This window comes from Bufo gargarizans, chromosome 6 (genome assembly GCF_014858855.1).
Source record: "Bufo gargarizans isolate SCDJY-AF-19 chromosome 6, ASM1485885v1, whole genome shotgun sequence".
Classification (NCBI taxonomy): domain Eukaryota; kingdom Metazoa; phylum Chordata; class Amphibia; order Anura; family Bufonidae; genus Bufo; species Bufo gargarizans.
In genome coordinates this window covers 388,931,238-388,951,233 of record NC_058085.1, presented here as the reverse complement: position 1 = coordinate 388,951,233, position 19,996 = coordinate 388,931,238, and the positions used below count along the sequence as shown (strand labels likewise).

The 19,996-nt window shown below is 44.9% G+C and overlaps 1 protein-coding gene across 1 annotated transcript in view; it reads left to right on the top strand.

Annotated features, from left to right (window-relative positions):
- The window catches only part of LOC122941039 (ubiquitin domain-containing protein 1-like), a 49,598-nt gene that overhangs the window by 23,631 nt on the left and 5,971 nt on the right, over window positions 1-19,996 (top strand). Inside the window, exon 2 of the mRNA XM_044298020.1 lies at window positions 15,262-15,489. Within this exon, the coding sequence (XP_044153955.1) occupies window positions 15,262-15,489 (228 nt within the window). The remainder of the gene's footprint in view (window positions 1-15,261; window positions 15,490-19,996) is intronic.

The following is a 19,996-nucleotide window of genomic DNA, read 5'->3' as shown; positions in this document are numbered from 1 at the left end:
TACTGCCTCCTATGTACAAGAATATAACTACTATAATACTACCTCCTATGTACAAGAATATAACTACTATAATACTGCCTCCTATGTACAAGACTATAACTACTATAATACTGCTCCTATGTACAAGAATATAACTACTATAATACTGCCTCCTATGTACAAGAATATAACTACTATAATACTGCCTCCTATGTACAAGAATATAACTACTATAATACTGCTCCTATGTACATGAATATAACTACTATAATACTGCCTCCTATGTACATGAATATAACTACTATAATACTGCCTCCTATGTACATGAATATAACTACTATAATACTGCCTCCTATGTACATGAATATAACTACTATAATACTGCCTCCTATGTACAAGAATATAACTACTATAATACTGCTTCTATGTACAACAATATAACTACTATAATACTACCTCCTATGTACAAGAATATAACTACTATAATACTGCCTCCTATATACAAGACTATAACTACTATAATACTGCTCCTATGTAGAAGGAGATAACAACTACTAGAATGCTTCCAATACATGTTACACAGCCTGCTCTGAGGTACCGCACAAGGCGACATTGCTGACCACTCCTACTGTGTGAATCTTTTTTGTTAAAGGGGTAGCGGTACAACCATTAATATGACATCAGTGTTAGATCGGTTGGGAGTTTTATCCGTTAGGATACCAGCCATGAGATCACTACTATTCTCTCATTCATGGCTAGCTTCCTCTCCCTCTAATTTTGGAGTAGGGGATGTAGCTTCACAGTAAGAGGAGGGGGGTTGGGGGGGGGGAGCAGGAAGTAGGTGCTGTCGGCAATTAAATATACCCCACCGATTTCACACCACTCTGCTAATGCGACTGTTCACATGGAAGGAATCCTTATGCAAGCAGCCCATGAATGGAGAATTTACACTTCATTAGGGTCCTTGTTAGATTTTATTTGGTTTCTCGCCTCATGTTCCCTTTTAAGGCTTCATTCAGACAGTGCAGTTACATTTTAGCATCCGTCTTTTGGCTGAAAAAACTCATCTGAGGCGGTAGGAGCCGCATTTACATGCAGCCATCATCTCCTCTGTATGGGGATGAATGATTGCTGCTGCGATCGCTAATCCCCATAGAGAATAACTGTTTATGGACAACAGATCTAGGACAACCTGCTGCCTAGAAATTATGATTTTGGTGTCCACAAAGGCCATGCTTTCACCAGCGCTTGCTGATTTTATCTGGTGATCGGTGACACCTTTACACAGGGCAATTATCAGGAATGATCCTTCCCGATTATTGCCCTGTTGTTGTCTGTGGACTCCACCAAAAGGAGCAGGAACCTCTGAGACAAATCCTGTTAGAGGGGCTATTTGGCCCACGTTTCCTGGGGTCTTATGGATATGAACTAGTAGATGACCCATCGTGCCTGTAACATGGAAAGGAAGGAGCGGCCAGGTTCCCTGGAGTAGTGACAACAGTGACCCCTTCAGGCTGTGACAACCTGTTGTCCAATTTACTCCATGTTGCCAGACTATGGATAAATGTACTGCGCTCATGTTGCACGAGGAAGGTTACCATACCGAATATGGCGCCTTTTGTAAAAAAGTGCAGTTCTCCTTTGAGTGTCCTGAGAATAGAAGGGTTCTCCGTAGATACTGAAAAAACACTTCCTGTGTAAAAACTCTAATATGTTGGTGACTATTTATTTATTTTATGCACTTATATAGCGCTACTATATTCCGCAGTGCTTTACAGACATTAGCATCAAGCTGTCCCCAATGGGGTCACAATTTAAGGTCCCTATCCGTATGTTTTTGGAGTGTGGGAGGAAATCTGAGAACGTGGACGAAACCCACGCAAACCCTGGGAGAACTGGTCGTGATGCAGAAAGTACATTGGATCTATACCGTAGCCATATGGAACGCTAAAAGCCGTATAAAGTGTGTGTGTGTGTGTGTGTGTGTGTGTGTGTATATATATATATATTTATTTACATACACAGACAGACAGGAATATTTTCCAACGTAAGCTGTCCCTAGGGAATCCGCTGACCCAACGAATCCTTATGGCATCCTCAAGATGGCATGGTGGAATGCTATCCAGCTTACCGCCATCGTGTTCTAGATCCGGAGGAGCTGAGCAGATTGATATACAGCTTTATGGGAAAAGATTCAGTATATTTTGTAACTTTTTGAAATCCCTGCTGTTCCTGCACTTAGGAGTCCGGTGGGCGGTCCTATTAATGATTGACAGTGTTCCTTGTAGAAGTGTGTTTTACAGAGACCCTGAAAAGTGGGTGACGGGTGACATGCAGTAGCGTACATCACAGTAGTTAAAAAAAACGTGCAGTGGAGTTGCCCTTAAAGGGGTTTACTGGGATTTTTATTTAGATGGCTCATCCTCAGGACACCCCAACTAACAACTGTTTTAGGAGTATGTCTGGCACTGGTACTGACACCATCCGGAACATTGATGGAATATCTCAATATCAGATGGGTGTGGGTCCAAAGTCTGCAGAACAGGACCCCCGAAGTGTAGGGAGAGCAGCCACGGTTTACACCTATGGGAGTTCTGAAGATCGCCGAGTGTTGGCTAGGCTACTTCTGTCAGGCCCATAACTGTGAATGGAGAGGTGGCTGCACTTGCGCACTGTGGTCTCCATTCCCCGCAATGGGACTTCGGTAAATAGCTGAGCAGGGGTACTTGGCTATTTTCGGATGTCTCATAGCGACGAAGTGAGCACTGTCCTTCACTTTAGGGTCCCGCTCTCTAGATAGGTGCAGGTCCCACCCCTGATGGCATATCCTAGCTTTATGCCATCTATGTCCCAGATGGGCCAATCCCTTTTGACTACTGCAGTAACCAGCCCTCTCCACTACACAGTAGATGGCGCTGTGTAGCTCCAGTGCCGATTGCCAGGATCGGAGGTACTTCGACACAGCTGACCGGGCGGGTTGTGGTACTCATTTAATATCTCCAAACCTGTTTTCATGCAGTGTCCTTGTTTGTCCACATTCGTTATTTCCTATGACATCAGAATATCCCCAAATCCTAAATTATTTGCTTTTACATTTTTTCCAATCTCCTGAACGCGCACTTTTTGAAGGTGTTGTCACTGATGATTTCCAGTCTGGGACGGTCACATTTTAATTGCCTGCTCTCCGTTCTCATTACTCTCCTGTCAGCTCTGATGACTGAGATGTCAGCCGGGTGTATTTCAAAAAAATTTCCCTTAAAAATGTGCCATCACCTTTAGGATTCTTCTTGCTTTGCCCTTCCTTGTCTTCCGTTGCCCCAATATACTTAGTCATAGTTGTATCTTGGGCCAGGCTGAGGTTGGTGGAAGCCCTGGGTGAAATTTTTGGTGAGGACCTCCATGCCACCCTTGTGCTATGCTTCCTGGTCCTCTCCACCGAAGTAATGGTGGCATTTCTAGAAAGGTTGGATAGACATGAGATACAGTAGATAGACCTGTCCTTGGTGGTGGCCCCCTAGGAGCCCAATGTGGCGAAAGCCCAGTTGAATTTTCCACTCATTCCAATTTGGCCTTGCTATATTTTAGGCCTCCAACCATTTTGAGGCACATTTTCCTGGAGTAAAATATCCTCAGGATAGGCCATTGATTTGGGATAAGGTGGGGGTGCTGAAACTGAACCCCCACTGCTCAACTGTTTCAACGGTCTGAGGTGCTCCAGTGAGTGCTACAGCCATTTCCTGGGCCTGGAATTGCAGTACCGATCACAGCCACTATACAATGTACGGCGCTGTGCTTGGTATGTCGTGAGGAGGCTGCAGCACTCGGACGGGAGTCGGACCCCCACCAATCGGATATTGATGGATAGGTCATCAATGTTGTACTCCCCGAAAACTCCATTAAAGTAGGTGTGACTTCTAAAAGGGGTGCAGCTAGTAAAAAAATAAAATAATAAATTATAATAAAAATGCTGCATGCTTTGTGCACACAACCAATAATCTCCCGGACCAATGAGTGGGGGTGGGGATTGTTGGCAAGAATTAAACTGTAAATGGAATTTTTAACATTTCATCTACATTTGCTGCAGCTATAAACCTTGGATTTTCCGCCCACCGACTGCTCTGGACAAAAGGTGGGCTGCAAAATAATCCAAATAAGTACCTATAAAAAAACTACCAGACCGCATGAAGTCAATAATGCACTTTATTTGCAAAATTCATAAGACGAAGGGTCGCCGAAACTCGCGTCAGGGGTTGGCGCCATCCCGGAGGAGGCACATTATGGGTAATTGATTCTGTCCTTTACATACTTGTATTATTCTTTTTTGCACTTTAACTTTGATTTCATTTTGTTGGATTAGTGTAAATTGTTACCATTGTGCCCCCTTCCGGTTGATGCCGCTATTTCCCTGCACTTGTTTTTAATACATGTATTTTTTTTTCTTATGAATTTGGCCAATAAAGTGTATTATTGACTTAATGCAGGCTTTTTTTTTATTTTATTTTTTTACAGGTACTAAAATAGCTGTTTTTTTTGCCATAGGCATGTGCTTATTGAGCAATACATGGTAATTACGTGTCACCACCAGACATCTGAGAAGCTCTGACAGACGTCCTTCATAACCTCCTCCTTGAGGTTCCTTTTGTTTTGCTTTCGTTTTCTCATCTCGTTAGCCTCTCTCAGCTGTCATGTAGTTGCACTGATTGCATCCCTTTAAATCCCTTCCCATACTGCATCACTTTGCGGTTTATACAACTTCCTGGAGTGTGTGCATGCTGGATGCTACTACTGAGTCTTCTACAGATAAGTTTTGTTCATTCATTTGTGTTTTCCTGTTTGCTGGATCCCAGGTGACCCTGACTACCTCCGTATCAAGTGTAGGGAGCCGGTGGTTGTGTCCCCTCACTATTATAGGGTGTTCAGGTGTTATACAGTCGAGGTACGAGGATATGCGATCATCTACCATTGGGATTTTCACATAAGCTGAGCAGTTAGGGAGAGAGCCAGGTCTGTTGCAGGGCTCTCCCTTTTTGTTCCTTAGTTTTGGATCCAGTCAGTCGGATCTTCATTTTGTGTCTTCTAGTTTTCTATACACCTTCCGTGACATTACGTAATGTGAGATATTTCTCAATTTTTATTAAGGGCTGAGCCTCTATTTTGGTTTGTACTAAATAATCCACCTTACTAACAAACAGAAAATGGAAATCTATCAGATCTTCTCCAACAGGAGCCAAATCCCCTCCCCCGCGGGGCCTCCTGCGAAATTAAATTATCTAGATGAAATCTCCTCCAAGAAGAAGCCACTTAGAATTAGATTTTTACCGCCAGACCGTTTATCAAGATCCCATAAAACCCGATGACTTCTTTTTTTTTTTTTTTTTTTTTTTTTTTTTTTCTGTAACGTAAATATCGATAATCTGACGAGACAGAGAATCAATTTCTGTCCTAGAGTAAGCAGCTTCTCTTCAGTGACTGTAGATGTGGAGCCGTGTTGACCACAGGCTGATTAGCAATTGGGGTATTAAACAGGGGTTGTCGCCTGAAAAAATATTCTATATTTTTTTTTAAATTGCATGTAATGAAAAATTTAGTATAGCCTCCTGAGTTATTGAATAAAATCTACCTGTGTAGCGCCACCTGCTGTTTTCTTATTTCTTAGTCCACCTTCCTGAAGTGGATGCACATGCTCAGTTTTATCCTTCATCCTTCAGCGGCCTTCACCATATCTACTGTTAGAACCTGTGACAGTGATGGGGATACAGGTGCAGCAGAAAGGACATGCTCCCTGAGCTGTGATAGGCAGAGAACTGCAACAGAAAGGACAGCCACTCTGAGCTGCAGCATTAGGGCTCATGCACACAGCCGTTCTATTTTATTTTTTGCGGTGCGGAGGCACGGATAGAAACCCCACGGAAGCCCTCCGCAGTGCTTCTGTGGGGTTCCGTGCCTCTGTTCTGCACCACACCTTCCGGAGTGCGGACCCATTCAAGTGAACGGGTCCAATGCTGTGATACGGTGCAGAAACAGCCGGGGCCCATATATTGCAGACCCGCTGTTTGCGGGCTGCAATACGGGCCCGGCCGCCACACGTTCGTGTGCATGAGCCCTAAAGGACAGTATACCTGTGCTGATAGGGAGAGTGGTGACGCAGAAAGGACACGTTCCCTGAACTGTGATAGGTAGAAATGCAGCAGAAAGGACACTCCCCTTGAGCTGCCAGCTTGAAATGAATCTAGCAGAGCAATAAATGGATGTCTGGATCCATGTGAGGTACAGGGCTGGTTCTAGCTTTATTAGAAAGAGATTATCATGTACTATATGATGTCTAATTTCAATTTTATATTTAGTCATAGGACAATCCCTTTAAGGATTCAGTAACATTTAAAATCCTATATCCTTTTACATAGTGAACCTACCTCCGACATTGTTCTTCTATATGTCCTTAGTGGCATCCATGTTGCCCTGCCTCCTGTGCTATAGCAAACAAAATTTGAGGTGTGTGTTAACTGGTGGTCTTAGACTTTCCCCCTGGTCCACAGTGTGGCCAAAGATGGAGACAACAGTGTAGAGAGAGGCTCCTCTAGGGAGGGCCACCAGCGTCCATTAAAACCATGCACTACTGATTTCATTGGACATCTTGTAATACTCCACTGTTCCTGTAGAGGCAGTGCAGGGACACTGCTCAGTTAGTGGTTTCTCTTGGCTGATAATCCAACCACCTCCTCCACCCGTCTCTGAGCCCTGGATCTGCAGAGTCCATATGTGATATAACTGTGTAGAGATGATGTAGACAACCATTTCCCTAGTACAGTAATTCTCCAACTACTTGGAAATCCCTACAGTTTCTGCAGCGCCGCTGCACAGGTTGCCTTTAGTCACTTTATTTATTTCCCCCCCCCCCCCAAAACAGCGCCACACCTGTCCACAGGTTGTGTGTGGTATTGCAGCTCAGCTTCATTCACTTCAGTGGAGCTTATCTGCAAGAGCGGACGTGACTCATAGACCTGGCCTTATTTTTGGAGGAAAGCAGCTGTGTATTTTTATTTATTTATTGTTTCAACCTGACATCAATTATTCTGGATTGTCAGATTTATGTTAAATATTATTTTTTCTTTCTTTTTAATTTTGTAAATGTTTTCATTTCAGTCTTCTGAACTTTGAAACGAGCCCCAGGTTATTTTGGACTTTCTGGATTATCAAATGCTGGATTTAAAGGGGTTTTCCAGAACTTGGATATTGATGGTCTAGTCTCCAGATAGGTCCTCAATCTCAGATCTGTGGGGGTCTGACTCCCCACCCTTCAATCGGATGTTTCAGGCCGGTGCTAGAAACTCTACTATGTACGGAAGGCTCTGTCCACTGTGCAGTTTCCGGTGCAGGTGTACTATGGCTCAGCTCCCATTCATTTGACTAGGAGTTGGGCTGCAGTACCCCTACATGGCCACTACACAGTGTATGGTGCCATCTGCATACCGTTTCGTTCACAGTATAGTTTCTAGAGACAGTAGGTGCCCGAAACGGCTGACTGGCTGCGGTGCTGGTTGCCGGGCCACCACCGACCTGATATTGATGACCTATCATGAGGACAGACCATCGGCATCTGGTCCTGGAAAAATCTCTTTAAAGGGGTATTCCCATCTTGGACGTTGGGGGCATATCGCTAGGATATGCCCCCAATGTCTAATAGCTGTCGGTCCTCACCTATACTTAGAACAGAGCCCACAAAATGCTGGAGGGCCCACCGCGCATGCACTACCATCCTCTATTAATTTCTATGGGAGTGCTGAAAAAAGCCAAGCAACACGCTCTGCTATTTTCGGAAGTTCCATTGAAATGAGTGGGAAGCGCGCCGCACAAGAGCGGCTACTGCTCCCTTCACTTCTATGGGGCTTTCAGAAAAGCATTCCCTTAGGAAAGAATGGAGGGCGGCCACGCATGCGCGGTGCTCCCTTCAGCAACTTTGCGGATTTCCTATGGGAGCGCTTTTCCGTAAGCCCCACAGAAGTTCAACGGAGAGGTGGGCGCTCTTGTGTGGTGTGCTTCCCATTCATTTCAACGGAACTTCCGAAAATAGCCGAGCACATAGCTTTGCTATTTTCGGTGCTCCCATAGGAATGAATAGAGGACGTCTGCGCATGTGCGGTGCTCCCTCCGGCGCTTTGAGGGCTCTGTTCTAAGTATAGGTGCGGGTCCCAGAGGTGGGACCCGCGCCTATCGGAAATTGGGACATACCCATGTGATATGCCCCTAATGTCCTAGATGGGAATACCCCTTTAAATTAATTTCTATATTGATGCAGCTGTGACCATTTTCTACTAAACCACCGGAGTCCCTTCCCTTTCTGTGAAGTTCCCACCGCTTGAGGTAGAAGGCACCCGGCCAGCATGGGGCACGCGTTGTCATCTGACTAGATATTAAATCTATCAGGTTATTTTTAAATACTTAGAAAGTCATTTAATTTTATAGCTCGAAGCGTCGCCGGCGCCGAGGCCTTGTTTACTCAGACGGCAATTCCCTGGCATTCGTTCTCAGCCCATGTACATCCAGCGTCGGCGCCCTACTGGAAAGACCCTCGTAGCCTCCCTGCAGAGCCTTGGCAGGCGGAGGTGGCTGGTCATAGGACACTGAAGGTGACCGACTGGCCAGAAGCGGACAGTTCCAGGGCCATAAACACGGCTAGACGTTTAGGGCAGAAATCAGATGGCATGGATATGATAGACCGGGTCAGCAAGAAGTGGTAGCTAAAATTGCTTAAAGGGGGATTCCATCTAAGACGCTGTTACATCCCTTAGGACGAGCATGTAGTGCCATTGAAGTCAATGGAGTCTTTCACCATTGCGACCTGTTGTACTACGCATAGCAGTATGATCTGTAGGGGTCTGATGGGACCCCACCCATCCTGGTCCGTTTTGGGGTTTTCTGCTACGTTTGGCGCTCCCCATACTGCACAAGGAACTTCAGCTCCCTTCAAGTGAAAAATTAAAAGAATTGTCCCAAATCAATATTTATGGTGAGTGTGTGTGTGTGTGTGTGTGTGTGTGTGTGTGTGTGTATATGGCATAAATGTCCAACAAGTCCAGGTCCCGCACCTTTCTCATGGCCATTGTGAATGTGCTATAGATGTGGCTGCGCATGCGCAGCGATCTCCATTCGCTTCTCTGGGAGTTCCTACTATAGCCTGCTGCACTTACACAAGTCTGTTTTTTTGGAGCCTCCGTAGAATGAGTGCGCGACCACCTTTACATTTGCATCGCCCAAGAGATGAGGACCCGTCCCTAAGATAGTAGCGGGTCCCTGGGATATGGGACCTGCACCTCTGACATTTAGGGCATATACTCTTGAGATGTGACCATCCCTTTAATTAGCCCTACAGCCCCTTCATGATGAGGATCGGTCGCTCTCCAGGAGGACGAGTAGTAATGGCGGCCATATTGGTTGTCAACAAAGTTTCCCCAAAAAACTGATACTACTAAGGAACAGCTGAATAGATTTTCAAAAAAAAACTTATTAGAACACGGCAACTCAAAGACTTCTTGTCACTTATGATGTTTGGATCGTTAAATAGAAACCCCCCCCCTCGAAATATTCCTGAACTCAATGTTATTAACCATATAGCTCCTGTTATCTTCAGACATAATGCACCACAACCACAGTGATGGGGAGTTTAAAGAGGTTGTCCAGGATAAGAAAAACATGGCTGATCTATTCCAAAAACAGCGCCACACCTGGCCACTGGTTGGGCCTGGTGTTGCAGCTAATCTCCATTGACGTGAACACGGCCGAGCTGCAATACCACACACAGGCCTGTGTTTATTTTGTTCTTTTTTTTTTTTTTTTTTTTTTTGAAGAAAGCGGCCATCTTTTTCACCTTTTAAATTTCTTTGGTGTCGCTACCCCTTTACGACAAGCAGGTCTCTACTATAGATTGCACATGCTGATAGCGGGAATTATACATTTAAAGAGTTGCTGTAAGTTCTCAAGTCTGCTTTGGTATACTACTTGTATGCGTCCTCCATAAAAACAGCCTCCCGTCTTAGAACCTCTGGTATTCCTCCTGAAAATGTCTGTATAAATCGACGACGGGGTGATACCATGTCCCTTTGCCAATGGGTTTTGTCCCCACACAGTCTGACAGTCAGCCTCTGTAGCCGCACGCTCTGGAGGAAAGGTAACAAACGCCCAATTTCTAGTTTATCCATACATTTCCAAGAGGAATAATAGAGCAGCATCACAATGCAGAGTCTTACGAAACGATGCTCCACTTTTAGGACGTGGGGAGAGCAGATAACTATAATAGCTATTGCTAGTTAAGTAACAGTCTGGTGTGTGTGTGTGGGGGGGGGTTGTATAGAATTTTAAAGGGATAAATTATATGTGGATCTGGATGAAAAACCTTAATTTGCATGGAACTATTTTTCTCCGTAGTAGTAAATGATTGCAGTATGCGGCCGGTTAGAGCTGATGTAGGGTGAATCATAGTTGCTGAGTTATGATTCCTCCCCCCCCCCCCCCCCCCGATCTGTATGGCCACTCTCATTCAAGCTCTGCTGTAGGCCGCGTTACACGGCGTCTGCCCCAGGGAAGGAATGTCCTTGTAGATGCATCTGATTTCTCCGAATCGGCGGTAAATTCCTGCTGCGCACAGCTTGAAATTAAACCGTCTTTTATCCTCCCCAATGAAATGCTTTTACTCCCGAAATACATGAAAAAAACTTGTCCTTCTGTTTCAGAGAAGACCTTGTGGTAGACTTCATTGATGAGAATTAACAAAGCCTTGTTGGGAATAGTGGAGATACTAAGGGGGTCCTCTGGAACCCAGCCTCCTTAATTACACATAACTCTCCTGTAGAAGAAAGTTTGTAATATACTTTACCGTTGTGAAATGTTATGGAGCAGCCTCTCAGGAACCTGGTCCTGTGATGCCCCTCCAGCTTCTGCCAATGTCGCGGGACGTCCCTTCTGCTGTGGATGGGACCAGAACTTTTTTCCTCTTCCTGGTGCACGCGCACTCCTCAATCTACATCCGGCGCATGCGCCAGGGAGAGGAACGGTTTTGGCCCTGTCCACAGCGAAAGTGACGTCCTATTAATAGCCAAGGACAGAACCTGGTAAAGGATGTCAAGTGACTCTGTTCCTGGGAGGCGATCCACGCAACTTCGCAACGGTGAAGTATATTACAAACTTTCTCCTATAGGTTTGGTCTGTAAAGTCAAGATGGATTTATGGCGCCTTCTGGGTTCTCAAAACCCTTTTTTTAAATTGCTTTTGGATTGCCTGTAATTTAGATGGATCTTGGGACCTACAGATGTATGAATTTTTGGCCACCCTTTGCTTTTCAGGATTAGAACCTTTTCTTTTTAGGCTGGGTTCACATCACGTTTTTCCGATATGTTTAATGTATACAAAAAAAACGTATACGTTAAACAGATGCCTCAGACTGATGCCGTACAATACCAAAGTTACCATTGTAAAAAAAATAAATAAAGTATACTTTTATTTTAATTTTTTACCGGACTCTGCAGGATACAAGACCGTGGTTTGCTGCGTTTTTGTAGCTATTGTTGTTTTTTTAGGTTTACGCCAAACGGAGGCCTAAAGCGTGATGTGAACCCACCCTTAATGGCGGCCTTTCCAGCAATAAGCAGTATGGGGAAAGGTTCTTTTTCCTCTGGATCGGGGGATATTCTCTTCCTCCTTAATTATATTCGTAGGCGCTGAGGGTTCTCTGCATTAGATGACCCCCTTCATGATCTGTCCGAGCTTCACTGTAAAATGTACCACGCAGAACCCCATGTCTGAAGCTTAGAGATCAGATCCAATCTCCATGTCTGTTTTGGGAAATCATTATATTCCACTTAGTTAAAGGTTTGGAGCCGCGCTGCTCTAGACTAGATTCCCGGTCACTGATGGATGGTGTTGGGCTCCACAAGCCTTTTCTTTATCACCCCAGCAGGGTCCGGTCTTCCAAACACAGTAGCCTCTATGAGGTTCAAAGGATAGGCAAAAATAGTGAAGTACCCTTTATCAGATGGTATAAAAAGGTTTTAATCTACTCACAGAAGAGTTGTTCAACAAAGGCATATAGTAGTTTCACTTTAAAACGTCTCGTTCCTGCCCGACCCGGGTTTCGCTGCCTCGCTTCTTCAGGGGCGAACTGCGCATATGCGCAATCAGGCTCCTTAAGTAGCCCAGCTGTCTCATTGCATTCAATGTTTAACCGGATCGTATCCGGGAAATGTACAGCAAACTTTTGCATTATACACCCTTAAAACAGCATTATTCTCATCATAGTTGTTATCATCGACTTTATCATAAATCATGACCACTCTTCTCTTATGTTACAATATCATTATAGTCAGCCTAATCATAATCCATGACCACATTTATCTATTACAACAATTCCTCCCAATAGTCACACTTTAGACACATTTTTCAAAAAGTTGTTACACATACTTTCACATCTCATAACCATGTCCGTCATCTCTTTTTGTCTATCGATATTCGTAATATCGTCATTTCACCCCACCCTCTCCTAGAGCGTCATTCGGGTCTGCCCAATCCCGCCTCCCTTATTACCTCCAGCCACGTCACACCATGACGCTGCCCTCTCAAGGCAGTCCAGCCCCCTGACGTCACCCGAAGGTCCTCAAGAGGCGAGATGGGGAAGAATCAAATAACGCACCAGGTGAGGTGATATCACAGAAGACACGGTTTCAGATCAAATTCGATATTTAATCCACCTGGCTGTAGAGTCCCCAGCTGGTAGATCCACTCGACCTCTTTCTTATTTATTTGTGCCAATGAATCCCCTCCTCTCCAATGTGGTCTAACAGTCTCGACTCCAACAAATTTCAAACCCCGCGGGTTTTTTCCGTGTACAAGTTTGAAATGAGCTGATACACTATGAGTGATAAGACCTTTTCTAATATTTCGTATATGTTCTTGTATTCGAACTTTTAGCTTCCTTATTGTTCTACCCACGTACTGGAGCCCACATGGGCACTCCAGTACGTATATGACATTCTCGTTTTCGCACGAACAGTTCCCTCTTATACGGAATTCCATTCCATTCTTGCTAGATGTTATATTATTGCTGTTTCTCTTATGTTCCTTTGTGTTCCGGTTTCTGCAACCTGCGCAGAAGCCACACCAAGTGAACTTTCCTCCCTCTCTATTTATTTTAATATTTGCCGGTGGAATGGCGCTGTGTACAAGTTTAGTTTTAATATTAGCCGCTTTTTTGAAAATGAAGGAAGGATTTTCAGTGACCGGGAATCTAGTCTAGAGCAGCGCGGCTCCAAACCTTTAACTATTTGCATTGAGTGTGAATACCTACCACACTACCCCGGAGCCTGCAGCAGCGCGAGTATCTGCCCATATTGGGACACAGGACTGACTTTTGTCATATTGCTTTTCTGTATTATATTCCACTTGAAATATCAATTCCGGAGCATCTTTTCTTATAGCTATGTGTGATGCTGTCCCTCTGTTATTCCTCCAGGAAATTTAGCAATAAACTGACAACTGGACAGGACCTTACATAGTCGGGCGCTATCCCACCAGAGCTGACTGTGTAGGGGAAGCAGCCTTTGGACAAGGGTAATAGTTACACCCAGTTGCCATTTTTATTTGTACGTTTCCAGTAGAATTATCAGAGGAGATGGCGCAATGCAAAGTTATGAGAAAAGATACAATAGAATTGTTTTCTGGGGAAGTTACTAAAACAGATGTCAGGAGAGGGGTCTGGTCCCCTTTAAACTGATGGCAAGGCTAGCCCGTTATTAAAACCGGATTGCACGTGTGCGTCCCAGACTGAGCGTGTCGTAGAAATAAGCGGGTATTTGGCGGTATAATGCATGTACTGCTATAATGGCATGCCGTATGATCACGTGCATGAATGAACAGCGGTGATGCCGCATGCTGTGACTTCCGTAGGGATTCCAGGGCGATGATGAGGATGATGAAGTCCATCTGTGGCATTTACGTTACAGTAAGCGGTTTATATGTGCATTCATATACGGTACGTGAAATGCAGCCCTTCATTCATTAGCCACCGCCTCCTGGAGGCATCTCGGTAAGCAATTACCTATAATTGGTTTATTAGGGAAGTGGCCGGTCTTGCATCACTGTAATCCCTGCCCGTTCAGATCCTGCGTGTAATCCCTGATTGTTCTCAGATGCTGCAGATTACTCCCTGCTTCCTCCGCCGAGCTATAAATACTTTGGTTTTATGAAGTGACCTTTAAGCGGCTGGTAACTCCCGCTCGTGTTTGGTGGCAACCTGCAGAGCTGGCTTAAAGGGGACCCCTCACCTCCCCTGACATGCCAGTGTTAGTAACTACTTGCATCCCCCATGTAATAACAATTCTGGAGCCTCTATTATGATTCTGTTGTCAATCCTCTATTATTCCTGTTAGATGAAGGTCCAAATGGGTGTTACTAGTTGGGAAGGGGGGGGGGGGGTCTCTGCACAGTCTGATGCTGCCATTGTCACAGACACGTCCTCAACTGGTATCGCCGAGCTGGACCTTCATTGCAAACTACTGGAAAATGCATTCATAAATTTCAGCTTGGAATAATAGAGGGACGGTACAACATAGAGCGATAAGAATAGATGCTCCAGAACTGTTATTACATGGGGAATGCAAGTGGTTACTAAAACTGACTGGTCAGGAGCCGTGAAAAGTCCTCTTTAGGTCCGTATGACTGGGAGATGCAGTCCACCCTGAGCCAAACGCCCCTCGCCAACTTGTATGTATAAATAAATAAAAGACAATTTTTTTTATTTTTTTTTAATCTGTAATACTGTAATAAAATAATTCTCCATAGCTGTAGGTGTTGGGCTGGTGGATGGGTGATTGACATTCTAGCACTAGCAGCTATAGGCTACATAAAAATGGCGGTGTGATGGCCGGCTGTTGTACGCCATTTTTGGAACCAATTGAAGTCCATAGGGCTATTCACATGGCCTTTTTTTTGGCCAGTAAATGGCATCTGTAAAAAAATAAAAATAAATCTGATGTCCCATTTTCACGACCAGATGGACCCCTTTTGAAGTCATTGGGTCCATTTTTGTCGGCTGTTGAGATAGGAGTGCACCCGTCTAACTGCCATTAACAACGGATGCAAAACGGCCAGTAAAAACGGATACACAGACATAAAATGGATGCACACAATGGATGCCATTTATTTATTTAATTTTTTTCACTGTAACTGTAGCTTTTACTTTTATATGGCATGTGGTTGTTTTAAAGATGATTATATCCGATTTTATTTTATCACCAGGTCGCAATGAGCCCCTTAAGAAAGAGCTCCCGAGGTGGAAGAGCGACTACCCGATGACGGAAGGCCAGCTGCACAGTAAGCGGGATGAGTTTTGGGACACCGCACCGGCGTTTGAGGGACGTAAGGAAATCTGGGACGCGCTAAAAGCTGCAGCCTACGCGGCGGAAGCTAACAATCACGAATTGGCGCAGGCGATCGTAGATGGAGCAAGTATTACTTTACCTCACGGTAAGAAAAAAACCAAAATAAAATAAAACCTTTGGCGGTCACTGCTCCTCCTGGGCAAAGTGGGGGCATTTACGAAGACTCTTTACGCCAGCTTTTGCCCAAAAAAATAAAATAAAAGTTGTAAGAACTTTTAAACGCCCATGTGACAATTTTGTTGCATGCAGCGTTTTTCCTCCACCCTTGACATTGGGGACTGGTAGGGGACCGGCCATTGGCCCCCTGCAATTTTTTGTAATATTTACGCCTGTTTTCAGTCGTAAATGATGATTGTAATCTACTCCAGTCACGGACTGGAGTCTGTTTCAATCTAGACTCAGACTGGTGCAGAGTGCGCCTAATTTTATGATGAGGTCATAAATTTGGCGCATTCTCCGGCAGCACAGGGGATATCGAAGACCGGTGTGAAAAGCCGGTCTTTAATAAATGACCCCCCAATGCCTTGCAGAGCTAGCTCAGCTGAATGTAATGATACCTTTCATTCAGTGATCCATTTCTTCATTCTGGAGAAAAAGTACTTTTAATCCATATGCAAATGACTACTTAAGTGCACTGAGGGCGGGCCCAAGACACTGCACTTTTGCTCCTCCTACTTCCTCTTCCAGCCCCTCCATCCTCTGACAGGGCCCAGTTCCTGTATAGTCATCTACCCTGGCCCTGTCAGTAAAAATGTAAGGGAGGGGCCAAAAGTGACAGTTGGAGGAGCAAGGGTGCACATAGTGGCTTGGAACCCACCCTCAGTGCACTTAATCCATATGCAAATGAGCAGTTAAAAGTACTTTTTCTCCAGAATGAAGCAACGGATCGCTAAGTGAAAAGCATCATTACACTGAGCTGAGCTAGTCCTGCAAAGCATTGTCCTGCTGACAGTCCCTTTAAAGTGTGGGAGAACTTGGCAAGTTTCTGGTGTTGACAACTGGTCCGGGTTCCTCAGTGTGGTCTGTAGAAGGTTTGAGATGTCCTGGCCTGAAGAAATTTGGGAACCTCTGTTGCCAAAATACAATCCATCATGAAGTATTAATGACTACAGCCCCGCCCACACCTCCGGCACTCCAGCTGCTTGGAAACTACAACTCCCAACATGCAGACTTGCTTGGCCGTGTACCGGGGTGGGCTCCTCAGGATACAGTGAAGTCACGAACGAGAAAAGCAACCCCAACACCAGCTTTTTCCAAAACAGAATTTTACTTAAATGTAGCAATAAACACAACCCCAAATGCTGGGAACATACAATAAATTTACATACACCCAGCCCGAAGGCTGTGACCCTTGTGCTAACTAACTACAGGCCTGGTCTCAGTCTCTAGGCGGCAACACTGTGATGAGGTGCGTGCACGATCTTACCGACCCGGGTCTGCTCTGCCTCCGCTGGTGACTCTGAACAGAACAAATGCCTCTCCAACAAGCATGTGGTCCCGCAGTGTATGTAGCATTGCTCCTCAGATCTAATCAGCGTTCCTGGAAGCAATCCTCGTTCCTCTGGACAGGATCAGGGTCTTGAACATGATCAGCTTCACTTAGCTGCAGCTCTGGTCACTGAGGGATGCTGTCACACCTGGATGCTGTTGGATTCTCTGCTCACACAGTTCCTCAGTTTCAGCTCCCTCTAAGGCTGGGTTCACACGGGCGTCACATTTTGGCTCAGGATGCGTCCCAGGTGCATTGCGGCAAATCTGCACGAGTAGGTACCCAGTTTTTATCGCGAGGGTGCAATGTGTTTTGATAAAAAAAAGTGAATGTGGTACCCAGACCTGAACTTCTTCACTGAAGTTCAGGTTTGGGTTCAAGATTGTGTAGATGTAATTATTTTCCCTTATAACATGGTTATAAGGGAAAATAATAGCATTCTTTAATACAGAATGCTTAGTAGAAGGTCAATTGAGGGTTAAAAAAAAAATGTAAAAAAAATTAACTCCCCTCCTCCAATTGATCGCGTAGCTGCCGGTCTCCTGTTCTTTCTTCAGGTCCTGTCAAAGGACCTGTGGTGACGTCACTGAGCTCATCACATGGTCCATCACCACGGTGATGGATCATGTGATTGGACCATGTGATATGACGTCACCACAGGTCCTTTAGCCGGCAGCTCATGATTAAAGAAGTAAGAAGAGACCGGCTGCTAGGAGGAGGTGAGTTAATTTATTGTTATTTATTTATTTTTTAACCCTCAATTGACCTACTAAGCATTCTGTATTAAAGAATGCTATTATTTTCCCTTACAGCCATGTTATAAGGGAAAATAATACAGTGAATTGACTTTCATCTTGGCAACCATGCGTGAAAATTGCACCGCATCCGCTCTTGCTTGCGATTTTTAACGCAGCCCCATTCACTTCTATGGGGCCTGCGTTGCGTGATAAGCGCACAAAGAGGAGCATGCTGCAATTTTCACGCAACGCACATGTGATGCGTGAAAATCACTGCTCATGTGCACAGCCCCATAGAAGTGAATGGGTCCGGATTCAGTGCGGGTGCAATGCACCTCACGCATTGCACCCGCGTGGAAATCTCGCCCGTGTGAACCCAGCCTAAGATGGCTGCTTCCTTTTCTCCAGCCTCTGAAACTGCACCTCTCATGAATATGAAAATATAGGCAGTCTGTTAGCTGTGTTTAGGAAACAGCGGCATCTTGTGGCCAAACAGCAGAATGTCCATCCAGATAATTTAATTTAATCAACACAAACAGAGTTCAGACAATGAGCTGTTTCACCATCTCACAGCTGTTCTTGTAACGCCCATGGAAGTGAATGGAGCATGGTGGGAGTTGTAATTTCTCAACAGCTGGAGTGCCGGAGGTTGCTGATCCCTGTTGTACACTTTGTCAGCTGAAGCCGCATATATGGCAGTCTATGGGGAGCACCATCGGAGAAGGATCGGGTGCGAGAGAGCAGTGTCAGACAAACAATCGCTCACCGACAACTATTGAATACGTATGGCCGCCTATACACAGCAATGTCCCCTGGTATTTTCAGGTTGTACGAACAGGAGTCGCCCTTTGTCTCTGTACAACCCCTAAAATTCCAGATTATGACTGAATATAATTGGCATGTGGTTCCTCAGTCCCAGGCCACCCCACCCATGGATGCTATTTGTTATGCAGCTGTTTTTTTTTTTTGTTTTTTTTTTTTTAATCAGTAGATTAACTATAGCAGCTGAAACTGCTTACCTCATGGTATGTTCACACTGGGCTGTTAGAGCCTGCTGGGTTTTGTAGTCCCACCACAAGTAGACCGTTAAACACAGGACTTGATTATACTTAAAGGGAATGTGTCATCAGAAAATGACCTATTGTTTAAATCACTTTTTTTTTGTTATGTTTAACTTTTTCAAAGAATTATTGGCGTTGTTAAACAAAAAACATAAAATCCTGCAGTTTTCCGCACCAGCCACTAAGACAAATATTAGGCGCCACTTCTTGGTCTGTACAGATCACTTTACTTTATAGTTATCTGCTTATCTGTCATTCTAATCCTGCCTGTAATGATATCACCTCTGTGTATAGATAAGACATGATCTACCATTTACAATAGGAGATTGTCAGAGCTTATCTATTCCTTCCCTGTACAATGATCTCTGGTCACAGAGCATGCCCAGAAAACTCTCCCATAGAAGTCGGTGACGTCCCCTCCTGACCATTGTGTCTATGGACCATGGGGCTGCGGTTAAGCAATTTTCTTAATGCTTTCTAAATGCTGTTAAGAACAGCTCAGGCAAGATGGCCGCCCCCATAATCATGTTCAAGAAATAAAATAAAAAAATCTGCAATCCCAAAATAAAAATAGATTAGAAAAAAAGCAGACCGAGCGTCCCCCAGGTCTCAGCACCTAGAGGGCCCTTCACCACCTTCTATGTCCAGCCCCTGCTTTTTTCAATCCCGCACAACATTTTCTAGTTCAGCCACTGCTTGCGTGGCTAGCGTATATGCTGCTTGCTTTTGGAACCCGAAAAGGAAAAGAGGACTCCAGATGATTTTTTGGCAATCGTATCCAAGGCATGGCCTCATGTCTAAGGGGGTTGCTGGCTCGCCTGTCTCCATAGCCTTTAGCGGTTGTGATAGGAGATCCGGTTGGGTCTAGGTCCTAAAACTTTAGCCCAGAGGGCTCTACCGCCCCCGGCTAGACATTGTCTAAGCTTGCTGTAAATGTACCCACCGTGCCACGAAGCTGAGATATAGGGGGCTGTTTGGTGAGGACTGTAGGAACGTCTCAGTCGTCTGTCTATATGTATAGAACATGCAAAAAGCCATATTATAACCATTCTGCCCTTGCTAAAGAGAGTCAGGGGTGTAGCTATGAGGGAAGGGGGGGGTGGGGGTGGAGGTAACAGTCGCACCCAGGCCCTACGGGGTATAAAAGCTCCTCTGGCACAGAAGACACCAGTATTTAAAATGTCATATGGTGTGGGGGCTCGGGTAAACCTAAATTCCACCTCAAAACCTGTTCTTTGCTGGTTCTGCAGACAAAATACTTGTGGGAATTTCCCAAAAATATTGCCTTTAAAACCCTTGCGATCT